Raw genomic sequence first — 24,615 nt, 5'->3', positions numbered from 1 at the left:
AGACCCCCTGGGGAGTGGTGCCTCTGCCAGGTGTGACCCTGCTGTTCCTTGGGCTCCCCTCTGAGTTTGGTGTCTGGTGGCTGTTTCCTGCTTCTCTAGGGACTGAATGTGTCCCTGCAGACACAGCTGTGGTTTCTTTGGATGCATCGAAGGCCATGTGGGGACACCAGGCATTGTTGCAAGGAGGGTTCTGCCCCTCACTGCCTTGGCTTGGTGGTCATCCCTGCCCCCAGGCTGCAGGGAAACTTCACACAGGGAGGGGGAGCGGGGAAGAACTCCCAGAAGGAGGGCCCCGCCTGCAGGCAGAGAAGCCAGACTCAGTCCCGGCGCTGTGACAGGAGCAGCAAGGCGATACAGGAGCCTCTGTGACAGGGGCAGCAAGGGGACACAGGAGCCTCCAGGAGGTATCCAGGGGGTAAGGGTTGCACCCTTACCCCCCTGACCACCTCAACAGGTTGCACTCTCATCCGCCTCCCAGCTCTTTGAGCTGGCCGTCCTCTCTGCCCCAAGCTCCACCACCATCCCTGTCCTGTGACTGGAGGAGACTCGGGGTGTTGCTGGCCCCCTGTGCCTTTCCCAGAACTCACAGTGGGGCCTTCCTGGGAGAGGGGGCGTCAGCACTCTGCCACTTCGACCATGTCATTTGGCTGTGGTGACCCCTAACCGCTGGTGCAAGCTCGTGACCCAGACCTAGCCAGTCAGTTCAGTCCAGGGATGGTCCTCTCCCCCAATCAGAACCCTGATCCTGGTCATTTTCTACCATCGCCTGGGAATTTGTAGAAGGACCTGCAGGGAGGGGACCTGCATGCGGACGAGGGCGACACAGGAGAGCAGGACTGGGGGACGCGTTTCCTGTGGGGGTGCCAAGGGTTGCCACATGAAGCCCTGCTTTGCTGCAAGTCTTGTCTCAGACGCCTTAGAGGAGCCTTCCCTGGTCACCTTGTGCTGCAGTCTAAACGGGGGTATCCCCTACACTCATGTTCAGGTCCCAGCCCTAGTGTGAGGGTGCTTGGAGGTGGGGCCTTTGGGAGGTGATTAGGACTTGAGTTGAGGGTGGAGCCCTCGTGACTGGGACCAGGCCCTCAGAGGAGGCCCCAGAGAGCTCCTTCGCCCCTGCCACCAGGTGAGGACACAGGGAGAGGATGGCGAGCCTGGCTGTGTGCAGCCCAGGAGAACCCTCACCAGGCCCGGGCATGCCGGCACTGCCCTCGGACTTCCAGCCTCGGGCCTGGGAGAAGCCTGTTTCTGCCGCTCATAAGCCAGCCAGTCTCTGGTGTTTCTGCTCCAACAGCCCAAGGGGGCTTGAGTACAGAGTGTCCCCACTTTGTGCTCTGCCATCCCCCCAGGGCCCCCCACAGCTCTCAGCCCACTGCAACAATCTCACCTGCTTCTTCACTCTGTTTGCTGACAATCCCATGCAGGGGCCTCGAGGGCAGGGACCTCACCCATCTTGGTCACCTCTGTATCCCCTTGGCCTAGTGGGCTCACAAAGGATGCCACAGTCTCAGATAGTTCCCACAAAGGACACAGGGACCGCAGGGCAGTGGGGATCCTGGGCAGGGGACTGCATAGCACCAGGGTCACAGTCTGTGGCCAGAGACAGGGGCAGGAAGACAGCCCGCGTCCCTTCCCTGATCAGCCGCAGAGCCCCTCTCATTTCCTGGGCCCCAGGGCTTCTCCCCGTGGCAGGAGACACCTTCCACGCCCCTGGGATAGAGAGGCAGAGACACCAGCTAAGAGCTGGCGTGTCTTCTCAGAGTTGGCAGATCCTGCAGGCCCAGCATGGCCTTCTGCACCCCCCACCCCTCAACTCCAAGCAATGACACCTGTCAAACCCGGGAACCAAGGAGATTGCCTCATGAGCACGGGGGTCGTGGGTCAGGTGAAGAGCCGCCCTAAAGGTTGGCCCCAGCAGGGGGAAGAATTCACACCTACTGACCTGCTGAGGTCCCCAAGTTAGGCAAGTCCAGTCCTGTATCTCTTCTTTGTCCTCATAACCAGACAGCCCAGTGGGCATGGAACCACTGCTGTAGGAGGGGAAGTGACAGCCCAGGATTCTGTGAGGAGCTTGAGCCGCCAGCCTACAGGCTGTCTGACTCAGGGACACCCCTCAGGCAGGACCTGGATGCTGTACAAACCCCAATGGGGAGCCAGGGCCCTTTCTGGGAGGGGACATGGAGATGGCTACTCCAGGGGGTCAGTTTCAGAATTTCTGCTAAAATTAAAAACTTACCTTGTGTGAGCCCTAGTAGTAGCCTTAGAGAGTCACGCCTGGGCACAAGGAGGCCCATCCCCGCAGGGTTGTCTATGGGCTGAAAACTGGCAAAGAGTCGACCGTGGAGAGGGGAGGGGATGGGGTCACTACACGTGGTGGGGTCGCCACACTGCGACAGCACAGCAGCCAAGGAACCTGATGTGGAAAGTTCTCCAAGATGTGTTATTGTTCAGTAAAACAACTGAAAAAGAAAGAGCAATGCATATGGCATGAAACCTTTATACAAACCACAAACACACAGGCACTTGTAAGTGTACAGAAAGAAGAGAGAATATTCTGGAAGGATACATGCCAAACTGATGGGGAGATGGGGAGGACCAGGATTGGGAGTAGTGCTCAAAGGAAACTGTCACCTTAGCTTTAATGTATTTTTAAGATGCAATTTTAAAATCATCATCGTACAAAGAACTTCCTGAGGCCTCTGCTTTGTTGCTGCTGGCCACTGTCCACTTGTCCAGAAACGGAACCCAGCTCCTCCTTCAGGAGCTTCAGCCCACCGCCTCTGTAGGCAAGTGCTGGCTGGTCAGGCGTGTTTCTGTGCCCCGGTCCTCTCTGTGACCTCCAGCTCCAACCCGTCCCCTGCAGCAGCCCTGGGCCAGGGAAATGCAGTTCCCGCCTCCTAGATCCTGCTTTCCCAGAACCCCTCCAGGCCCTGAGCCAGGCCCAGGGGACGGGCATCAGCTGGTCAACCCATAGGCCCTATTCCAAAGCCGCTGTGTGGAGCTAGACCCTGGGTGGTCGGGAGGGGTCGCAGGGCTGCTTCCCTTCACCCCACCAGGTGGGCAGCCCGGAGGGGAGTGGGCCTGTCCACCTAGCACCCAGCAGGCCTCTAACACCATCTTACAGAGGACACAGGCTGGGCCAGCAGGTGTGACTTTCTCAAGGACCCCTAAGCCGATAGGGCTCCAAGCCTCCAAGAGAGAATCTCGTTCCCTGACTCTTACCCCTTATCCCACCTAACGGCTGGGGAAGGTGAGGGTACAAGAGGGGCGCAGGGTGCTCACAGGGCACTCGGGACAGAGGCTCCAGGCCAGGTTGGGGGTGGGTGGAGGCGGGGCTGCTCATGCGGAGCCCAGCCCAAAGTGCTGATGCAGCTGCCGGCTCAGGCTCCCCCAACCCCCATACGGACAGCCGCTGCCACCCCACCCCCAAGGGTGAGCCCAAGGTGCAGCCCGAGGGGGGCCTGGCCTGGTGGTCAAGTGACTCTGACTTCTGGGGGATTAGAGGCTGGAATTCAGCTCCCACAAGGAAATGAAGGCCCACTTGGGGAGGAGCACTCATAGTTGATTACATGCCGTCAGAAGCAGCCCTGGCTGGACTGGACGCAGTCCCATGTCACACTGCACAGCTGCTGGCGGTGCCACTCCCATCCGTGTTGGCCCTGGGGGTCTAAGAAGAGCTGAGGACGTGAATAAGTGTATGTGTCCTATGACTCCTGCAGGGTCTCAGCCAGGGTGCCTGTGGCCCCGCCAGCACCTCTCCCCGGAGCACTGGCTGGGGGGCGGAGCCAAGAAGTGACTTAGAGCCCACATTCCACCTCCAGACCTGCCCAGGGTGCTGGCTTCCTGGCGAAGTCCTGGCCAGCCAGATGGGTGGGGAGGGGCAGCCACCATCTTCCTGCCCCCGTGCTGAGAGGCCGAAGGAAGCCAGAACCCAGACCCAGAATGCAGAGCTTGGACTTGAGAACTTAGGATGCAGGCCACAGCCGGAGTGGGGACCCCCAACACTCGAGCCCAGGACCCGAAGCCTAAAGCCAGGCCTCCGAGTTTCATTGTGGAACCGAGAAGCCAGAGCACGCACTGCCATCTGGGAGTGTGCCATCCCCAGCCTCATGCTCAGGCCTGGTCCTTGGGGCCACCATGAAGCCCCGGGGCACAGGGCTGGAGAGACATGGAGAGACCAGGAGGTGATTTCCGAGGAAGCCTAAAGCAGCCTCAGCTCTTTCAGCCACAGACTTTGGCCTCGTCAGTGAATGAGTGACCGGCACATGAGCCACTAGGATTAATCATTGCCCAGGGCTCGTATCCCCAAAAGAGAGACAGGACATTCTCAGGTCAGCTGCCCACGCTTTGGAAAATGGGCCCTGGGTGGGACATGTCTCAGGGCCCTGCCTGCTCTGTGCTGGGCAGCTGGGATTGAAGTGCAGGCTCTTCAAGAGGGGACAAAGTCAAGAGGGATTGCTCTGCTTCCCAAAGGGCAGTGGCAAGTGGCCTTTATCTGTCATCCACCCCCTGGGGAAGAATGGCTGCCTTGACCGGGGATCGAACCCACGACCTTATGTTGTACAGGATGACGCTCCAACCCACTGAACCACCCAGCCAGGGATCACATATTTAAGGAGCAGTGGATCTTAATGGAGAATCGTGCAGACAGCTGGCGTGCCCGCCCACCCCCACAGCTCCCTTCGTTCCAGACACACACACACACTTGTTCTTGGCATCATGCTCTCTGTTCAGCAGCCATGTTGCTCCTGGGGAATCATTTCCGTTGGTGAGATGAAATTCATTATCTGTCAGCTTGTCACGTTCACATTGGCCATGCTGTTCGTGCTTCCCACTCCTTGCAAGCTGCCCCTTCCCTCAATGCTGGCTCAGGACAGCTCTCCTGCGTCAATGAATCACTCTGTTCTCCCATCACCTGCCATCTCAGCAGACCCAGAGACCAGGTTGTCTCTCTCTCAAAACGTGGAGACTTTGGTTTCTAGGGCACCTGCTTCTCTGCTGTCCCTCCAGAGCCCCAGGCCAGCTGCAGGCCTGAGTTCTGTCTTCCTCTGCCCGCCCTGGACTGTGGGTACTCCTCTGGGCTCAGCCCACCACAGCTCTCCTCACCACACTCTCCCTGGGCCCCTTCCCAGGGGAAGCCAAGTCATGTTGAGCTCCCAGGTGGAGATGCTGAGAGGCTACCCCGGGCAGGTGTTAAAAGGGAAGGGGGTGAGGTGATAAGTGCATCTGGAAGGGCTGGCTGACTGTGTGTTTGGAGACTGGATTGGGAGGAGGGAGGGCAGAGGATTGCAACAACGCAGGTGAGGGGTGGTAGCCGGTGGGAAAGCAGAGCCAGGAGAACTGGGGGATGGATTGGAGACAAGGAGGTGGAGGAGAAGAACCTCTCGAAGACGCCTGCCCCATTTCCTGCCCAAAGGGACAACCCACGCTGCTACCTGAGGCCCCTGATGGGTTCTGGAGCATGGCCTGTGCCACAGACACAAGCGGGGACCCAGCTCGGCTCTGGGTCCTCGCCCCCAGGCACAGTTGGCACAGGCAGATCTGGGCGTCTTCCCTCCACAACTGTTCCTCCTCCTGGAAGCCTTTTCTCCACACGAGACACTGCCAACCACCCAGACTGCAGGCCCAGAGGTCTGGGGAGGCCATGGCCAGAATGCACGTGAGCAGACAGGGCAGGGTCACCATTCAGGGGGACACACAGAGCCTGTCACAGACCGGGAAAAGCTGGGCTGTGGGTGGGGGGGCGTGTTGAATGAGCAGAGGGGTTGAGAGGCTAGGGCTGAAGTGCAGCCACCTTCTCCGCTGCTCTCAGGGGTCCGAAAGCAGCTCTGGTCAGATCCACATTTCAGAGCTTTTGCTGGGGCTGTAGCAGCCCATCCCCCACCCAGAATTTGAGGGAATATTTTGGATGTGATCAACCACTGACTCCCCCACTAACCCCATGAGAGCAAGGAAGAGAGATGTCAAAACCGACAAAGATCATAGCGTTATTAAAAAGGAGAAGCAGCCCTGGCTGGTGTGGCTCAGTGGATTGAGTGCCAGCCTGTGAGCCAAAAGGTTGCCGGTTCAATTCCTCGTCAGGGCACATGCCTGGGTTGCAAGCCAGGTCCCCATTTGGGGGTGTGTGAGAGGCAACCACACACTGAGGTTTCTCTCCCTCTCCCTTCCTTCCCCTTTGTCTAAAAATAAATAAATAAAATCTTTAAAAGAAAAACCACATCTATGCTGAGTGTAAAGACACAGGAAAAGGCTTTTGATATAACGGCAGATGAAAAAGGGCAAGATTCAGTCTTTCATAGACACGGAAATCCTCAGTGGGTGAAAAGGCAGAGAGATTCCCTTCTTCATTCCAAATGTATGAGCATGAAAGAAACTGCAAAGCAGTTGTTCACCAGAGCATCTGAGATCCTGCTTCCCAGAATGTTGTGAGTTTGGCTCAAATAAACTCATAGAAAGTTTAAAAGGGAAGACAGAGGGAAAAGGATGAAAGGCAATGTTCTGAACATTATGATGTTTCTGAGAAGCAGGGTTATTTTTAATTTCCTTTTGCTATGAATGGAGACGTTCCAGTTGATTCCTTGCCTCCCAGTCCCCCAGCACCCCCAGAACAAGCCCTAGGGCCATATGGCTTGTTGTCCTAGGCAGGGTGCTTTTCAAAGTGAAAGGGGACACTGGGTCAACAGCCACACCAGGACCTGGCCAGGCAAACCAGAACATGTGGTCACTCTACCGAACCAACCCCCCGCCACACCTCCACCCACCCCTTCTGACCCCTGTGGGTTCTGTGGCCTAAACTGACACAGCCACGGGTTGGGGGGGGAGGTGGAGTTGTGTGTCCTGCTCTTAGCCACTGTGACAGAGAGTTTATTCGGACCAGTCCCCACAATGCTCTGTGAATTAACCACTAACTAGTTAACCTTTGTCACACTCAAGGGGAACTGTGCAGATTCCTGTCTTCCATGATGGAAAAGGCTGGGCCTATCTCACCCTCAGCCACCATCAGCGTTGAGCAGGAGTGCAGCTCAGGGGACCTCAGGCAGGCAGAGGCAGGACTGAGATTCCAGAGGAGGCGGGCCCTGTCATTGGCCAGGACGCCTCAGCCACCTCGAAGACAGTCAAAGGGCAGGAGAGCATGAAGAAGACACGAAGCCAGCACGCCGAAGGACTCTGTTCTTGACACAGAGATGGGTTATTTATCTCACCGCCTTCCACGGCTAACTGGAAAGGCCGAGCTAAGTGCCATTTTATCAGGGAGGTGAGGCGACGCCTCAGAATCCCAGATGACGCAGGGACTGGTCCATCGTTTAGACCAGGAGGGAAGCCGACCCTGCCAATCCTGGCTCAGCACAGAGTAGGAACTCGATGAATGTGCTTAGAAATATTGGGTTGGCCAAAATTCTGTTTAGTTCTTTCTGTAAAATAAGACACATTTTTTCATTTCCACCAATAATATTGTTGATTTGGATATTCTGAATATGCCGGCTATCTCCCACTATTGGCTTCTAGTGGGTAGAGGCGAGGGGCGCTGCTGAACATCTTCCAGTTCATACGACAGCCACGCTGCAGAGATTTGGCCAAAGTGTCAGTAATGCCAAGAAACTTCGCAAACCACTTTTACACGTTCAATCAGCCACAGCACCTTCTCCACACACTGCACAAATCTTTGTGTGTGTGTGTGTGTGTGTTTCAGTTGCATTTTTACCTTTCTTGAAATAATAAAGCATAATATGCTGAAAATGTATATTTTCTTCAATCTTCAATATTACAATGGCTGCACACAAATTCACCAGTTTTGATGTTTATTTTTTTATTTATTTTAAAGAATATATTTATTTTTTTAAAGATTTTATTTATTTTTAGAGAGGGGAAGGGAGGGAGGAAGAGAAAGAATCAATGTGTGGTTGCCTCTCACATGGGCCCCACTGGGGACCTGGCCTGCAACCCAGGCATGTACCCTGACTGGGAATAGAACCTGCGATGCTTTGGTTCACAGCCTGCACTCAATCCACTGAGCTACACCAGCCAGGGCTATTTTTTTTTTAATTTTAAATTATTTTTTAAGGTTTTATTTCTTTATCTTTTTTTAATATATTTTATTGTTTATGCTATTACAGTTGTCCCATTTCCCCCCTTCACTCCCCTCCACCCTGCACACCCTCTCCCACCCACTTCCCCGCCCTTTAGTTCATGTCCATGTGTCATACTTATAAGTTCTTCAGCTTCTACATTTCTCATACTATTCTTACCCTCCCCCTATTTCCTACCTACCATCTATGCTACTTATTCTCTGTACCTTTTCCCCCTCTCTCCTCCTCCCACTCCCCTGTTGCTAACCCTCCATGTGCTCTCCATTTCTGTGGTTCTGTTCCTGTTCTAGTTGTTTGCTTAGTTTCTTTTGGTTTTGCTTTAGGTGTGGTTGTTAATAATTGTGAGTTTGCTGTCCTTTTACTATACGTGTTTTTTTTTTTAATCTTCTTTTCTTAGATAAGTCCCTTTAACATTTCATATAATAAGGGCTTGGTGATGATGAACTCCTTTAACTTGACCTTATCTGAGAAGCACTTTATCTGCCCTTCCATTCTAAATGAAAGCTTTGTTGGATAGAGTCATCTGGGATATAGGTCTTTGTCTTTCATGACTTGAAATACTTCTTTCCAGCCTCTTCTTGCCTGTAAGGTCTCTTTTGAGAAATCAGCTGACAGTCTGATGGGAACTCCTTTGTAGGTTACTGTCCCCTTATCTCTTGATGCTTCTAGGATTCTCTCCTTCATTTTTACCTTGGCTAATATAATTATGATGTGCCTTGGTGTGTTTCTTCTTGGGTCCAACTTCTTTGGGACTCTCTGAGCTTCCTGGACTTCTGGAAGTCTATTTCCTTTGCCAGAATGGGGAAGTTCTCCTTTATTATTTGTTCAAATATGTGCTCAATCTGTTGCTTTTCCTCTTCCCCTTCTGGTACCCCTATAATTCGGATGTTGGAACGTTTCAAGATGTCCTGGAGGTTCCTAAGCTTCTCTTTATTTTTTTTTTAATTCTTATTTTTTTCATTCTTTGCTGTTTGGTTGTTTCTTTCTTCCTTCTGGTCCACTCTATTATTTTGAGTCCCAGTTTCCTTCCCATCACTGTTGATTCCCTGTGCATTTTTCTTCATTTCTTTTATGGTAACCTGCATTTTTTCATCTAATTTGTGACCAAAATCAATTCTGTGAGCTTCCTGATCACCTGATCACCAGTGTTTTGAACTGTGCATCTGATAGGTTAGCTATCTCTTGGTCACTCAAAAGGATGAGTTCTGGGGCACTGATTTGTGCTTCTGTTTGAGCCAGCTCTCTCTCTCTCTCTCTCTCTCTCTCTCTCTCTCTCTCTCTCTCTCTCTCTCTCTTTTTTGACTGGTCTCTCCTGTTACAATGAGGGGTGGAGCCTTAGGTGTTCACCAGGGCTGGGCACCCCAGTCACTAGATTGTGACGTTGTATGTGAGGGCAGGGTCAAGAGGGAACATTGATGGTAGCTCTGTTCCCTGTGGGATCTCAGTCCCTTCCCTGGGATCCTGGGTTGTGCGCTCTGCCCTGCTCCACAATCACTGCCTCACTGGGTCTGCCAGCTGCCACTTGCGTACTTGGGGTCCACCCACTGGGATCTTGCATGCCCCAGATGCCTTACGTGCTCCCGGTTGCCTTATGCGCCCTCTTCTCGTCTCCGCCCCTCCTATCGGTCCGGATGAACGGGTCTATTTCAACTTCTTGGCTGTCCGACTTCCATTCAGATAAATTTTCTATCAGTTCTGAGTGTTATTCTGCCTCTAAACTGTTGTTGTTCCGATCTTAATTGTGCGTGAAGGTATGGTGCATCCACCTATGCCTGCATCTTGCCGGAAGTCCCTATTTCTTTATCTATAGAGAGAGGGGAAGGGAGGGAGAAAGACAGGAAGAAAAACATCGATGTGTGGTTGCCTCTTGTGCACCCTCTACTGGGGAACTGGTCCAAAATCCGGGCATGTGCTCTGACTGGGAATTGAACCAGTGACCCTTCGGTTCACAGGCCAGCACTTAATCCACTGAACCATACCAGCCAGGGCTGATTTTTTTTTTTTTAATGCACACTGATATGACAGTTGTCACAATACAATCTAACAAAGTTGTTTCAAATGAAGTTATACACAAATAAGCACTACTAGACCCATCCTACAGAAAAAAAAAAAAACTAAATGAACTTGAACTTTTTGGCCAACCCAATAGATGGAAAGACATAGGCCAGCTGGCTGGCTAGGTGGGTTGGTGGATGGATAGATGGAGGGACAGACGGATGGGTGGATGAGTGGATAAGTGGATGGGGGGTGGGTGGATGAAGGGGTGGGCGGCGGGTGGATGGGGGTGGGTGACTGGAGGGGTAGGTGGATGGATGGGTGGGGGGTGGATGGGGGATGGATGGGGGTGGGTGGGTGGGGAGGATTGGGAGTGGGTGGAGGGGTGGGGGTGGGGGCACGGTTGTACAATGTTAGGCAGTTGCCCAACTAGATATTGAATGAAACCTACTATTGCTGGATCTGATCAAACCTTGATCCCTTGGAAAAGAAGTTTCCTCCTCATCTCTCTGGAATCTGGTCCCCAGCTCAGGCTCCATGGCCCGTGAGAGGGGAGCAAACTGCTCAAAGGCTTCCCCGGACGCCTGTTTCACATCGTTATCGGTCCCCCAACCCGGAAACCCAGCTGCGGTGCATTCCCACTCCCTCCCTCTCTTCCGATCTCCGGTCCTGCTGCCCAGGTGCCCCTGGGACGTATCCTCTCTCCATCCCTCCCGCCCACCTTGGTTCAGAGCTCATCATCTCTCCGCCTCTTCACTGGTCTCTCTGCTTCCAGACTCGCCCCGGGACATATCCCAAGCCCACCCCACCCAGAGGGGCCATTCTAAAATGTAGACAATCCCTTCTTGGTCTGGCCAGGCTCCACATTCTGTTAGGCTCTCACTCTGGACCCATGGTTGGGCATTGGAGATGCTCCAACATTGCACAGCACGAGGCTCCTCCAGGTCAGTCTCCCATTGCTTCTTCCATTACAGACTCCTTCTCCTCCAAATGTCTCCCCCTACCCAGACACACAGACCCACAGACACACAGACCCACAGACACACAGACCCATGGCAAGGCCCAAGGATGTTTGGGTCACTCCTTGGGGAGTCCTGTCAGGCCAAGAGTGAGGAGAAGGGGCTGGAGCCACAGAATCTTTGGGGACCCTGGCAACACAGTGCCTGAGTGGCTTCAGGGTCCCAGGGTGGAGGTGGGGTGCAGGCTGTGTTTGGGCCCTCGCTGGGTCTGGGCAGCGTTTCAGGCTGAGCGTCTGTGGGGCAGGGCGGGTGGGGGTGAGCCTGGATGCAGACTTCCCCTGCAGAGCTGACGATTAGCAATTAACTGGGAGGAATCTCGGGGATGAGGTTAATAGGGGAACAAAGGGAGGGCAGCTAGGGTTCTAGGGACTTTGCCCTTGACCTGAGGGTATAAAGTGGAGGGTCCCAGCTTCTCTTCAGGCTCTTGGGATTTCCCTGAGCAGCTGAGCAGGAGCCGAAACACAGAACCCCAAGGTGAGCCCAGGGCCCTCTCCTCCCTACCTTATCCCCACACATAATGAGGAACAGTTCCTCACCCCAGCCCCTCACCTGTGTCCTAACTGTGCCCCTCTTCCCACCCCCATAACATGTCAGTGCTGACCCAGTCTGGCTCACCCCCAAAGTAGAAAGGGCTGCGCTCCCCAAGGACCTGGCACTCAGCTTGGCCCCCCTGCCCCCACCCCACAGCCAGGGCCCCGTGGGACAGTGTTGGGAATGGGGGGGGGGGCACTGCTGAAGCAGACTGGGGCACCCCAGCCCCAAGAGCCAAGAACTCCTGGGGCAGTTCAGGGGGTGGGGATGCCTAAGCAGGCTTGGGCTTCCCAAATGTGGGGTCAATGTGGGGCCATTGTGGGGGGGACCTCCTTACCTAAACCAGCCCTGCTCTGAGCCGCATTCACAGGAGAAAGTCGGCAGGGCCTGTTTACTGTTGGGGGGACTGGGAGACGGACGGGGAAAGAGGTTCACTTGTGAGGCAAGCCCAGCCCGGTGGACGCTCCCCTGAGGTGCCTGTGGCTCCTTGCCACCACTCTCAGGACGGACAAAGCTCCTGTGCACCCATCCCCAGCCACCCCCCAGCCTCTGTCCCCTCGTTCCCTGGCCTCGCCCACTGCAGGGACTTCTTGGCTCCTGCCTGCACTTGGCCTGGCCTCAGCACCACCCCTTCCCCTTCTGCTGGTAACCTTGTGCTGGTTCCTCACAGCAGGATGCCCTCTTCCTGTCCCCCCAGGCACTCTGGTGGCACCCATATCTGCCATTGGAACCCTTGTCCTCATTGCCATTTCCCATCTACCTGAGGGATTATTTCATTGACATATATCTCCCCACCAAACTCTGAGCTTTGGGGGGGCAGGTGCTGTGTCTGTGTTCAGTCACCACGGTGCCCAGCATCTAGTTTGTGCCCAGGGCACCACAGACGCCCAATAAGTACTTGCTGAGTGAGTGAGCGCATGCCCAAATCTGTGCTGACCACCTGCGTGTGTGGCCCCAGGTGTGTGTGTGGGGGGGGGGCCTATGGGCGTGTGTTTGGAATCACACATCATGACTCTGTGTGCATGGGGGGTGGATGTGCGAGTGTGCAGGGCCCGGCAGCCGTCATTCACTGTTGCTGCAGAACCCTGCACATGTGCCCAGGATGATGTCCTACAGAGACAGGCTGGGGGGCCCTGCTGTCTCCCCACTCCCGGTCAGGGGCCATGTGATGCGTGGGGCGGCCTTTGCCTACGTGCCCAGCCCTCAGGGTGAGTGCGCTTCCACCCCAGACCCTGCTTGCTCACGGTTGCCCACACCCCAGGGGAAGCCTCCCCTCCTCCCCCCACCCCTCCTGCCCTTGGGGACCTGGGGCCTCTGGGGACTCCTGACCAGCCTCCCTCCCCAGTCCTGCACAGGATCCCAGGGACCGCTGCTTATGCCTTCCCCAGCCTGGGCCCGGTGGCCCTCGCTGAGCCCGGCTGCCCCTTCGGGGAGGTTCTAGAGCTCCATGACCCACTGCCCACCAAGCTGGCCCTGGAGGAGGAGCCGAAGCCAGGTGGGCCTCAGCGGGGGAGGCGGGGGTGTTGACCACCACTGCCCAGCCCTCTGGCCACACATTCACGATCGTCCCGTCTCCAGAGCCCGGGCTAGCCCAGAAGCTGCGCTGGGCTGCCGTGACGCTGCTCAAGGTGCCCCTGATGCTCGCTTTCCTCTATCTCTTTGTGTGCTCCCTGGACGTGCTCAGTTCTGCCTTCCAGCTGGCTGGAGGTACGGTCAGGGGAGGGGCCTGGGGACGGGTCCCTGAAGGGCCTTGGACAGTGTGGCTCATGCTTCCCAGGGAAGGTGGCTGGTGACATCTTCAAGGACAATGCCATCCTGTCCAACCCGGTGGCGGGGCTGGTGGTGGGCATCCTGGTGACCGTGCTGGTGCAGAGCTCCAGCACCTCCACCTCCATCATTGTCAGCATGGTCTCCTCTGGCTGTGAGTGTGCCCACAGGGCTGGGCTGGGGCACAGTGTGGGCAGTGGGGTATGCTGGGAGTGGGCTGGCAGCGGGCTGGGGGTGTGTCAGGGATGAGGGCAAGGGCAGGAGTGAAAATAGGGGTGGAGGGCAAAGGGCAGAGCTCTGTCATCTCCCCCTCTGTCCTCCTAGGCCTGGACAGGAGTCTCAGTCAGGAGGGGGGGTCTCAGGAGCTAGAAGGGTAACAGATGGGAGCACAGACCCAGGATGGCTCACCTCCACAGCACCACATGGTACTTATTCCACCAGTCAGGGGAACAGCACCAGGGAAATCAGAGAAGCAGAGCCTGTAGGGGGACACGTATGTCTATATACGGCTGCTTGCACGGACTTTGCCCGGGGACTGAGGCTGGCAGGCATGCCCACCGCTGGTGTGCAGGCCGCTGGGAGGGGCGGGTGGAACTCTGGGGCAGAAGCTGCAGAGCACAGGGAAGCCTCAGCAGTGCTCCGAAGGCCTTTTGCCTTGTGTCTCATTGGATGGGGCCCCCCAGATTATTGAGGTTTATCTCCTTTGCTTAAGGTCAGCTGATTGCGGAGGCAATCACACCTGCAAAACACCTTCACAGAGACTTAGCTACGCTGACACACGAAACTGATTGTCATACTTGTGTACAGATGCCAGTTCTAATCGATTGGCAACAGGTGCACATATTTGCACACAGGACACATGCCTTCATATATGCACGCCCACGCCCACGTTCATCTACATGCATTGGCTCACACGTGTTCACATATGTGAAACACATAGCACATACCCACAGGTACCTGCAGCACTGCTGCCCCGAGGGGCCCACAGCGTGGCAGGAATGCCCGCTGGGGGCCAGGACAGGGCAGAGGTGCTGGGGCGTGGGAGCTGGAAGTCCACGCCCCTCAGCTAAGAGGCCCCCTCGAACCCAGTGCTGGAGGTCAGCTCTGCCATCCCCATCATCATGGGCTCCAACATTGGCACCTCTGTCACCAACACCATCGTGGCCCTGATGCAGGCAGGGGACAGGACCGACTTCCGGCGGTGAGGCGGCAGAGGGGGAGGGGCCCGGGAGTGGGGGGCGGGTGGTCCAGGCCCGGCCTACCCTACAACGTGGCCTTCCTGCCCAGGGCCTTCGCGGGGGCCACTGTGCACGACTGCTTCAACTGGCTATCGGTTCTCGTCCTGCTGCCCTTGGAGGCTGCCACTCGATACCTGTACCACATCACTCGATGGGTGGTGGCCTCCTTCAACATCCTCAGCAGCCGAGATGCCCCAGACCTGCTCAAGATCATTACGGAGCCCTTCACTAAGCTCATCATCCAGGTGGGGCAGGGCTTGCCGGTGCAGGTGGGGGCTGGGCATGGCAGGCGCCCCTCCCTCATGGTGCCCACATCTGGCCCACAGCTGGACAAGTCCGTGATCACCAGCATTGCCATGGGCGATGAGTCCCTGAGGAACCACAGTCTCATCAGGATCTGGTGCCACCCAGACGCCACAGAGGTGAGTCCCAGGTCCAGCCCCAGGTGAGAGAACCACCTCTTGGGTCAGCCAACTGTAGGTGCCCTCGTCTCTTTACAAGGCTCCATGCAGACCCTAGACATCATTAGCTCGGAGAGAGCAAAGACGCGGCCCCTTTTCTGTGAGACCATGCCTCACGCTGACTCAAGGCAGCCATTACTGATCGATTAGAGTAAGCATGTAATTGATTAGCCCAGTGGTTCTCAAAGTGTGGACCAGTGGCACCTGTGCCACCTGGGAACCTGTTAGAGATGGGAAGTGTTCAGCCCCTCCCCTCCACCTGCCAAATCAGGAAACACTCGGGGGTGAGGCCTGGCAGCCTAATTTCAACAAGCCCCCTGTCTGCTCCATGCTCAGTTTAGGGGCCGCTGATCTGCCTCAACCTTCCGGTTTCACCAGCAGAGAAATAGGCTCCAAGGGGCAAAGAAACCTGCTACAGCTTTCCCTACCCTGTCAGGGCCCCAAGCACAGGTCTCACCGTCTAGGACTCTCTCTTCCCCACGGGGTACAGGGGTTTAGTGGCTCAACTCTGCTGAGCCTGGGGGCCCAGACATACGCAGAGAGGGCAGGGATGGAGTGCTACAAGGATGCCCAGGAGAGCAGGATGAACAAGGACAGGCCCAGGAGCAGGCCACGCAGGCCACGCGGACACCTCACTGGAGACACAGCAGCCCCTGGTGCTGACATCGGAGCTCCTTCCCCTGGAGACTCCCACAGGCCTGTGTCCCCTCGTCCCTCTACACTGTCTCTGCTGCTTCTGGCTTCTGCGGCCTGAATGAAGATCTCTCTGGATGAGTTGGACACTCATGGACTGGCTGTGACACCAGACTAACAAGGAAGCGGGCAACTAGCACACTTTCTCCCTCAGCCATCAGTGGGAATCCGCTCCATCAAAACCATAAGCCCCAGTGCCTGCTCCCCCTTGGTGATTACATATAAGAAGTAAACCCTCTTGGAACGAGAGAGAAGGAAACTCCAAGCCCACGCCTTTCCCCCTCATCATCTCCGCTTGCTACTCCATGTCACTGAGCCTTTATCCCGGTGTGTGTGGAGAGAAGCCTCTCACCCTGCCCTCCAAGGCTCCCTGGCATGGCACACAGCTCCAGCTGAGCCCTGCTGAGTGTTCGAGGCCGTCCAACATCAGAAAGCCAGCACAGGCAGCTTTGGTTCTGGTTTTGGGACCTCGCTGACAACCTCCACCTTGTCACCGGCTGGTGGAGCCCTCTCGAGCTCAAAGAATCATCACAACCTTCTCTGCTTCTTTGCAAAACCTGCAGGGAGAGAAATCCCCCACTTTGATCTTCCCAATAAAACAGGCCGTGGAAGGGAGCTCCGCGGCCCGGCTCCTCGCTGCTCGGAAGCCCTGCTGCCCACCTGCATCCAGCACACCCCCTGCAGCATGCACCACTGCATGCAGCCCTCCCCGACAACACCCTCACACGGTGCTGGTGAGGTGGACATGGCAACCCGTCTTCCACAGGAGGCCCCTGAGGCTCAGAGGCGTGCAGCAGCCTGCCCAAAGTCACTCAGCTGGGCTGTCCTCGCTGCTCCAGCTGTCACCTATCTGAGCCCTGGAGACCCTTTAAGAGCAGTTTCCTTGGCTTGGAGAGTAACCAGGGGGTGGGACCTGAGCTCCCTGTTCTTGCTGTCTCTCTGGGACAGCCCCATAGGATGTTGTTCATGCAGCTGGAGGTGATGTGTGCTGGCGGATCCTCTAGCACTGAAGACTAGGGTTTTGCTTTGGCCACTGAGTCTCCCTGCACTCCCTTCCAGCCTGTCCCCGTTGCCTCCATGCTTTCGTCACGCTGGACCTGAACTCGCCCAACCCAGTCTCTAGTGAACCATGTTACCAAGGAGAAGACTAGGAATCTGAGGTTGTCCAGATGGGGAAAGAAAAAGCAGAGGCAGTTTTAGTGCTGCTACAGCCCTTGGCGCTCTTGTGCAGTCGCACTGTGGACTGCCAGCCAGACTGGGCTGGTGCCAACAAGCATTTTGTGAGGACTTGCAATCTGAGAAGCAGGGGTGACTACATCCCTATTTTACAGATGAGGAAACTGAAGCTCAGAGAGGCTTGCCCCAGTTCATGTGATTGATGAAGGAGGAAAATCCTGGTGGAACTTGGAACCCGTGTTCCTGAATTTTCATCTTAAAGCCTCTTCCAGATGCCAGTCTGGAGCCCCACCACTCACGTGCATTCCCCATTGTGCCCATCACATGCGAGGGCCACCAGGTGGCCGCAGCCACCCAGATAAACCCACTGGTGCGGCAGGTGATGCTCTAAGGAGTTCCCCTGTCTACCACCAGATGGCGCTGCCGGCGTGGCGATCTACCCCTCAGAAACAAAGACCCTTAGTGCCCTCCCTTGGAGGGGAAGCTAGTGCGCAGGCCCCCAGCCTGGCTCTCTCCCCAGGAAAGGATTCTCGGAGCCTGGCGTTCTTTTTTTGTGAGCTTAATCACCTCTCAGTTCCCAGAGGTGCCTCCTTAATTTGGGATGGCTCTGCAGACATTTCAGTCCCAAATCTCTCTTCCGAGATTCCTCACAACTAGCCTCTGGGGAAAGGCGGGCAGGCTGACGAACCCCTGCCGCAGGGGAAGAAATGGAGGCCGGAGAGGCTGTGTGTCTGGTCCAGGGTCACACAGCTGGGAGTGTTCAGCTGGGGTTTGAGCCCAGGGCCGCCGGAGGCTCATCTGCTCTCTGCTTCCCACTGAGTTCACCACCCCGACCACATGTCACCCCAACACTCCCCCCGAATTGCACCACACCCCCAGGAGGGATGGCCACATCCTGGGTGGGATGTCCCAGACCCTGGGCTTGCCAGTTCTTTATCTGGCTGCAGCTTCCACACTCTCTCTCCTCCCCTTGACAGCCTCTGAACTCCCCTGTGAGCTCGGCCAGGGCCGCACCGCACACCCTGGGCAGGAATGTCAAGGCTCCAAAACCCCAGAGGCCTTAGCCCTTGCCCTTGTCCTGCCCCAACACTGCCAGCTCCTAGGGGATCGCAGAGAAATTCCTGCCCTTCTCTGGCCTCCCAGAATCCCACAGACCCCTTCCCCACTCATCTCCGGGCATCACCTGCTTCCCTGGGCTCCAGGCTGGGGTCCCCCAGGAAGGAAGACCCACCAAGGTCCCCTCCAACAGGGTCAAGGTCCTCAGGCATATATGTGGGAACCACTGATTCTAACCTGAGAAGTCAATCCCCCCCCCACACACACACACCCTTCCCAGGCGATGGGCCCAGGGAGGGAAGGGGTCTGTCCTTATCTGGAGCCATTGTCATGAGCTAAGTCCTTAGGTGAGCGTCTCACACACATTTTCTCCTGTAACCCTGTAAACAGCCCTTTCACTGTCCTGCTTCAGAGAGAATGAGCTCAGGAAGGGGGCAGGGCGTGCCCAGGGTGGTTGGTGTAAGAGGCAGGGTTTGAACTCAGACCTGCCTGACAGCAAACACCTGGCTCTCCCCTCACACCTGGCTCTGTCCCTCACACCTTACTGTCCTTCACACCTGACTCTGTCCCTCACACCTTACTGTCCCTCACACCTGGCTCTGTCCCTCACCTGCAGAGCAGTTCCTACCATTTGCTTGGCTTTTCTAACCATGCCCATCAGAGACTATTTCCTCCTGGTTTCTCAGCCTGCTTGGGAGTGCCCCGAGGCTCTGGTGTGACAAGCTGGGAACACAGCCGAGCACGGTGCCCTTGCAAGGGAGCACACACCACTAAAATAAACCCCAACCTAAAGCCAGGTGCCATAAATAGGTCTCATCTTATCATACGTTTTTTAAATGACACAGTTTAAAATCAAACCTAATGGAGCTGTAACATAAAGTGCCAGGACCCCACCTGCACCTGTACCCTCAGCACGGGGGCAGGTCGGCGGCGCGTGGAATGCGGAGCTCCAGGGGAATGGAGCCAGCAACCATATCAGCTCCCAAAAGAGGCAGCACGGTTTGTCTGTAGGGACAAGAGAAGTTGTGGCTCTGGCATTTCACCTGGGGCCCTGGGAATGACTGCTCTTTCCGGCCCCCACGCCCTCAATGAAATTGTAGGTCCCAGCCCCAGCCCAGACCACTTTCTCCTCTTGTGCTGGGGTCTGGGGAAGGGGGGCGGCATTTAAAAACAATAACTCCTTAACCCAACGAGGCTACAAGTGAATGCTCCCCAGACCAGACTGACTTTCCCAGAACGGTAAAGCATGTCTTAAAGTGGTTGTCAACATTTGCAAATTGGGAGGTTTTACCTAAAACTATAGAACTGTGGTTTCTCTTGTTGAATTGGGCCCTTTGCCATGCTGTACTGTGCCCCTGGAGGCTAACGGTGGCCTGGAGCTGAGGGGCTGTGGCCCCCTGCAGGCCCGGTACACTGCGTGCACCACCTCCAGCTGAGCCCCTCGGTTAGGCTGCTTGCTTGGCCCTGGGTCCTCTGGCTCGAGGAGCCTCCCCAGAAACCCCCATCACTTCACTGATAGTAAGTGGGGAAGGAAAAAGCTGTGGAGCCTGGGGCCTGGGCCCCCCAGGGGTTCCCTCCCCCCCCCCCGCCCAACTCTCTCCATATAAGGAAGTGAACAAAAGAGAAATGGAGCTTGGGCCTCAGATGGGAGGCTGGGCCAGGGTGCTGGGGTAGAGAGGGCACCGAGAGGGATTGGCAATAAAAATGGGAGAGATTTCAGGAGAAGAGAACTGTGGACAGCAGCCTCATGCCAGGAGAGGTGGCAGAAAGGAGGACAGGAAGCCACCGGGTCAGCGGGCCCTGTGAGCCCAAAGAACCAGCTCAGGGGACTGTCGGGGCAGAACTGCAGAGGGCTGACCGTGGCCAGGCCTGTGCGGCAGGTGTTTCCGCTCTCGCCTCTGCAGTAGAGGAGACAGGCTCAGAGCAGGCAAGCACAGCACCCAGGGCTGCACAGCACCCAGGGGTGTGCAGCCAGGAGGCCCATCATGGTGCCCGCAGGCCCATCTCTTCCGAGTCTCCGCCTTGGCCCCAACTCTAGGCTGCATTTTCTGGAATTTTCTAAGTCACTCTCCTTGTAATCTAGGTTTCCACCCCCATGTCCAGGGCAGAGGCCAACAGCAGCCAGACCCTCGGAAACTCGAGCATGGAGAAATGTGAGTGTCTACCATGCAAGAGAGGCCTGGCCTGGCAGGGCAGAGCCAGCAGAGGCAGGGCTGCCCCCAGGAAAAACAGCTGCCAACCAGCCCAGCTCCTGGGCTCAGGTCAGGCCGGTTGTTGAGGTTTAAGGGACTGAGGTAGGGCCTTAGGTGCCTTAGGTGGGGGGCTGGGAGCCAGGGGGTGTCAGCTCTCAGCAACCTGACACCCCCCCCCAACAGGCAACCACATCTTTGTGGACACAAGTCTGCCTGACCTGGCTGTGGGGCTCATCCTGCTGGCTGGCTCCTTGGTGCTCCTGTGTACCTGCCTCATCCTGCTTGTCAAGATGCTCAACTCTCTGCTCAAGGGCCAGGTGGCCAAGGTCATTCAGAAGGTCATCAACACCGGTGAGCGCTAGGCAGCCGTGGGCCGGCCCGGCATGGGCCTTTGCAAATCGCAGTGACCCCTGCCGCTGCCCCGCTCCGAGAGCTGGGGAAAGCCCTGCCACCTCTGAGCCTCGGTTCCCTCCTGTGAACAAAGAAGAGATGGAACCTGGTGGTCTCTGAGGCCCCCGAGGTGCTGGCAGCTGGGGTCTGTCAGCAGGTGGCTCTAAGGAGATTCTCAGAGGCCTCTGTGATTGAATCAGCAGGTAGTCAGCCATCAAGCCCCTACCTGTGCCAGGCTCGGTGTAGTGGGAGGGGAGAGAAGTGAGGTACAGGAGACAGGTCCTGCCCTGGGCTGGGTGGAGGTGGGGGGGTGGTTCTCAGCCTGGAGGCGGAGATGGCTGTGAAAAACAAACGGTGGGGCTGGGGCGGGGGGGGGGAGGTCAGCCAAGGAGGAAGCTGAAAGGCAATACAATGGAGTATGGAGGAGGCTGCTCCCAGCAGGTGGTGAGTGGCCCCAGTGCAGGGGGCACATTTGAGCAGAGACCTAAATGAGGAGTCAAGATGTAGCTGAACGGCCTTCTGGGTGGCAGCAAGCAGCAGGGGCAGGTCTGTGGCCAGCGTGTGGTTTGGGGAAGGGGCAGAGAGAGGTTGGGGGGCGGGTCTGGGAGGTAAGGAGGAGGGGTCACAGGGCCATAGGCTGTGCTCAGGGTCTGGGCTTTACTAAGAACAATGGGGACACTCGGGGGATCTGATTTTCATTTTCAGCTTCATTCTGGGCTTTTCAGGATGCTTCCTGGCCGCGGGCAAGGCTGCGTGACAAATGCAGGAAGGGAGCTCAGTGGTGGGAGGAGGGTGGGGCAGGGAGGGCTCTCCACCGCAGGCTGCCCGGAGGGTGGGCATACAGGAGAGCGAACAGCCTGGGCAAAAGCGAGACAGAGCCAGGCGGAGACAGGCCTTGAGTCCGGGACCGGAGGGCCAGTAGACCCCATCCCAGTTGAACAGGGGACTGACAAGGTCCCACTTGGAAGCTGGCATCCAAGACCTCCGGGAGGAGGGTCCCTACTCTGGTCCCAACGCTCGCCCCGCACTGACCTGCTGGGATGGGTTATTCGCAGACTTCCCCGCCCCCTTCACCTGGGCCACGGGCTACTTAGCCATGGTGGTGGGCGCCGGCATGACCTTCGTTGTCCAGAGCAGTTCTGTGTTCACCTCGGCCATCACCCCACTCATCGGTGAGTGTCCGTGCTCAGGGTGGGAGTGCCGGGTGGCAGGCAAAGGGCTGCAAGGGGAGCCGGGGAGACCACACCCTGCCCTCTGCCTCCCAGGCCTAGGTGTGATCAGCATCGAGCGCGCCTACCCGCTCACGCTGGGCTCCAACATCGGCACCACCACCACGGCCATCCTGGCCGCTCTGGCCAGCCCCCGGGAGAAGCTGCCCAGCGCCTTCCAGGTATGCCCCAGGGAGTAGCTCTGCCAGAGGGAGGGTCAGACGGGGCCGGAGTGTGGCGCTGGCCCAGGGTGGGATAACATGAAACAGACTTTTGACTGCTGACCAGGGGCCATCTGCTATGCCAGGCTCCGTGGCAACCCTACGGGCGAAGTAGAGCTGGTGGCTACTTTTCACTTAGTAAAGATGTGACTCAGAGTCACACCAGTAAATGGCCAGTGGGGTGTGCACTCTGAGGATGCTGTGAGAGGGGGCCTGGCCCGGTCTGGGGGATCAAGAGTGAGCAGGGGAACATGGCAGAGAGGTGCCTGTTCTGGGAGCAAAGGCGTAATGACGAGCCAAGGACGAGGGCCAGGGTGTGACCCCATCAGGCGGCCAGAGCTGCTAAGCCAGAAACTAGGAAGAATCTTGCAGGTGCTGGGCTTGGGCAGGATCTTCCAAGGAACTCCTGAAAGGGAGGTTTGTGAGGGAGATGTGGAGAGTTCTGGGCAGTGGTTATTTGCCCGCTGACCCAGAAGTGTTACAACGTTTTACGGGGGGCACGTCAACCCTATGGTGACTTTCCCGCCTCCCGGACCAGACCGGGCCCCTCTGAGCTATTCCCACGTCCGTGCCCACCTCGGCTCCTTCCCCCTCTCTCCTGCAGATCGCCCTCTGCCACTTCTTCTTCAACATCTCGGGCATCCTGCTGTGGTACCCATTGCCCTGCATGCGCCTGCCCATCCGCATGGCCAAGACACTAGGCAAACGCACCGCCAAGTACCGCTGGTTTGCCGTCCTGTACCTCCTGCTGTGCTTTCTGCTGCTGCCCTCACTGGTGTTCGGCATCTCCATGGCAGGCTGGCGGGCCATGGTGGGCGTGGGTGCGCCCTTCGCGGCCCTGCTGGCCTTCGTGGTGCTCATCAGCGTTCTGCAGAGTCGCAGCCCGAGACACCTGCCCAAGTGGCTGCAGACCTGGGAGTTCCTGCCCCACTGGATGCACTCCCTGCAGCCCCTGGACCGCCTCATCACCCGGGCCACCCTGTGCTGTGCCAGGCCCGAGCCCCGCTCACCCCCGCTGCCTACCAGGGTCTTCCTAGAGGAGCTGCCCCCAGCCACACCCTCTCCCCGCCTTGCCCTGCCTGCACACCACAATGCCACCCACCTCTAGGCTGCAGCCCTGACTGCCACTAGGGTGGGGAACGGCCTGTGCCTGATGCCCTCGGTGGGAGGCCAGGGGCTGTCTAGGTACCCTGGGCTCACTCCTGTGCTTGTGCAGGTCCCCAGAGGTCTGGGCTGTGGGATCCTGTGTGTTGGCCTGCACAGGTGCACAGTGCAGAGCCCCTGGGGCTCTGTGCAGGCCACAGCTGGCCTGGGTGTGACTTTCAGTCCTTTGCACACTGTTTGGAGGCCTGTCCTTGTGTAGTTGTGTCCACACAGCTCCAGCTGGGCCGGTTGGAAGTAGGGAGGATCTGAGTGTGTGATTTGCCGCTGTCTGCTCGTACATAACTGTGGTTGGTGCCTGAGTCACTGGCTGGATTCTCGCCCCCTCCCCATCACTATCCTTCATCCTTGACACCATGCTTCTCATCCTCACCCGGCATTCTGCATCACCGCTACAACCCCTTTCCGAACACTGCCTGATTTAAAGTGGGGGGGGGGGGGAATAATTAAACTTTCATTATGCACTTGAACATCAGTTTGCTCTCATCTAATGGTGAGGAGAGGCCATGGGCTGGGACTCAGAAACACCACTCCCCCCCAAGACAGCCGCTACTCCCAGAGAGAGTGGGCCTGCAAGCTTGCCCAGCAATCCTCCTGGCCGTGCCGTACTGAGTCCAGTCCACAGCTCAGACACCCTGCAAGCCCCCCAAGGCCACCGGCAGGGCATGTGCCCTCAGGTTCTCTGCACCTCCATTCCCCACCCCACCAGGCTGACTTCCTCTGGTTCCTCCTGGTCTCTGTGTTCACCCACGTCTCGGGCTCCCTCCCTCCCTCTTTTGGCTTTCCTGGTGCTCATCAGCGTCCTGCAGAGGCACAGCCCATGGCACCTGCCCAAGTGGCTGCAAACGTGGGATTCCTGCCCTGCCAGACATGAAATCAGTTCTCCCCAAAACAAGTGACAGGTGACAACTTATCAGGGCCACTGGGGGAGGGGCCAGGAAGTCCGGGATGGACAAGAGAAGCCATGCCCTGTGTATCAGCATAGAGAGAGCAAGGACCAGCCATCCTCCCTCCTCCCAGCTTGGCCCTCTATCTTTGGCAATAAACCATGCCTCATTTAACCCACTCAAGTTTTCAGTTCCTCTTCCTCCACAGCCTTCCCCTAACCCCAGCTGAGGCCTACAGGGCTCAGGTCAAGGGGCAAGAGGTGTCAAAGCTCCCCCCTGTAGTCCAGGGACATCTCTGGAGCCTTCGGACCCCAAGGAGACAGGAAGGCTGTAGGGCCCAGACCCAGTTGTGATGGTCTTGGACGTGTTCCTTCACCGCCACCACCCCCCGAGCCCCTCCATAGGGCTACATGGGGGAAATGCAAAGCCCTGGGATGATCCCTGAGCTCCCAGCCACACCCTGTCCCTCACTCACAAGCCTTGCTGGTGCTTTCTCCTGGCAAGTGGAAGGGTGAGCAGCGCTAGGGTGGGGAGGA

The 24,615-nt window shown here is 57.1% G+C and overlaps 1 protein-coding gene across 2 annotated transcripts; it reads left to right on the top strand.

Annotated features, from left to right (window-relative positions):
- Positions 1 to 11,419: 11,419 nt before the first annotated feature.
- Positions 11,420 to 24,257, top strand: SLC34A1 (solute carrier family 34 member 1). Of its 2 annotated transcripts, XM_045828672.1 has the most exons (13): positions 11,420 to 11,572; positions 12,711 to 12,837; positions 12,975 to 13,124; positions 13,208 to 13,336; positions 13,407 to 13,550; positions 14,486 to 14,597; positions 14,684 to 14,879; positions 14,961 to 15,056; positions 20,104 to 20,173; positions 20,396 to 20,563; positions 21,658 to 21,774; positions 21,868 to 21,992; positions 22,636 to 24,257. In XM_045828672.1, the coding sequence occupies exons 2-13, from the start codon at positions 12,732 to 12,734 to the stop codon at positions 23,137 to 23,139; spliced, it is 1,917 nt and encodes a 638-aa protein (XP_045684628.1). In that variant the 5' UTR covers positions 11,420 to 11,572; positions 12,711 to 12,731; the 3' UTR covers positions 23,140 to 24,257. The 2 variants fall into 2 exon arrangements, with proteins under 2 accessions (XP_045684628.1, XP_045684636.1); XM_045828680.1 differs by lacking the exon at positions 20,396 to 20,563.
- Positions 24,258 to 24,615: the final 358 nt, after the last annotated feature.

This window comes from Phyllostomus hastatus, unplaced genomic scaffold (assembly GCF_019186645.2).
Source record: "Phyllostomus hastatus isolate PE091 unplaced genomic scaffold, TTU_PhHast_1.1 phas_contig_150, whole genome shotgun sequence".
Classification (NCBI taxonomy): Eukaryota; Metazoa; Chordata; class Mammalia; order Chiroptera; family Phyllostomidae; genus Phyllostomus; species Phyllostomus hastatus.
This window is presented reverse-complemented; position numbering and strand designations above follow the sequence as displayed.

Excerpts from the sequence above, each read along its gene's own strand:
- SLC34A1 (XM_045828672.1), top strand. The coding sequence starts at position 12,732 with ATGATGTCCTACAGAGACAGGCTGGGGGGCCCTGCTGTCTCCCCACTC. Across the intron at positions 13,551-14,485 it reads CAGCATGGTCTCCTCTGGCT|TGCTGGAGGTCAGCTCTGCC; the intron begins GTGAGTGTGCCC and ends CCTCGAACCCAG. Across the intron at positions 14,880-14,960 it reads TCACTAAGCTCATCATCCAG|CTGGACAAGTCCGTGATCAC; the intron begins GTGGGGCAGGGC and ends TCTGGCCCACAG.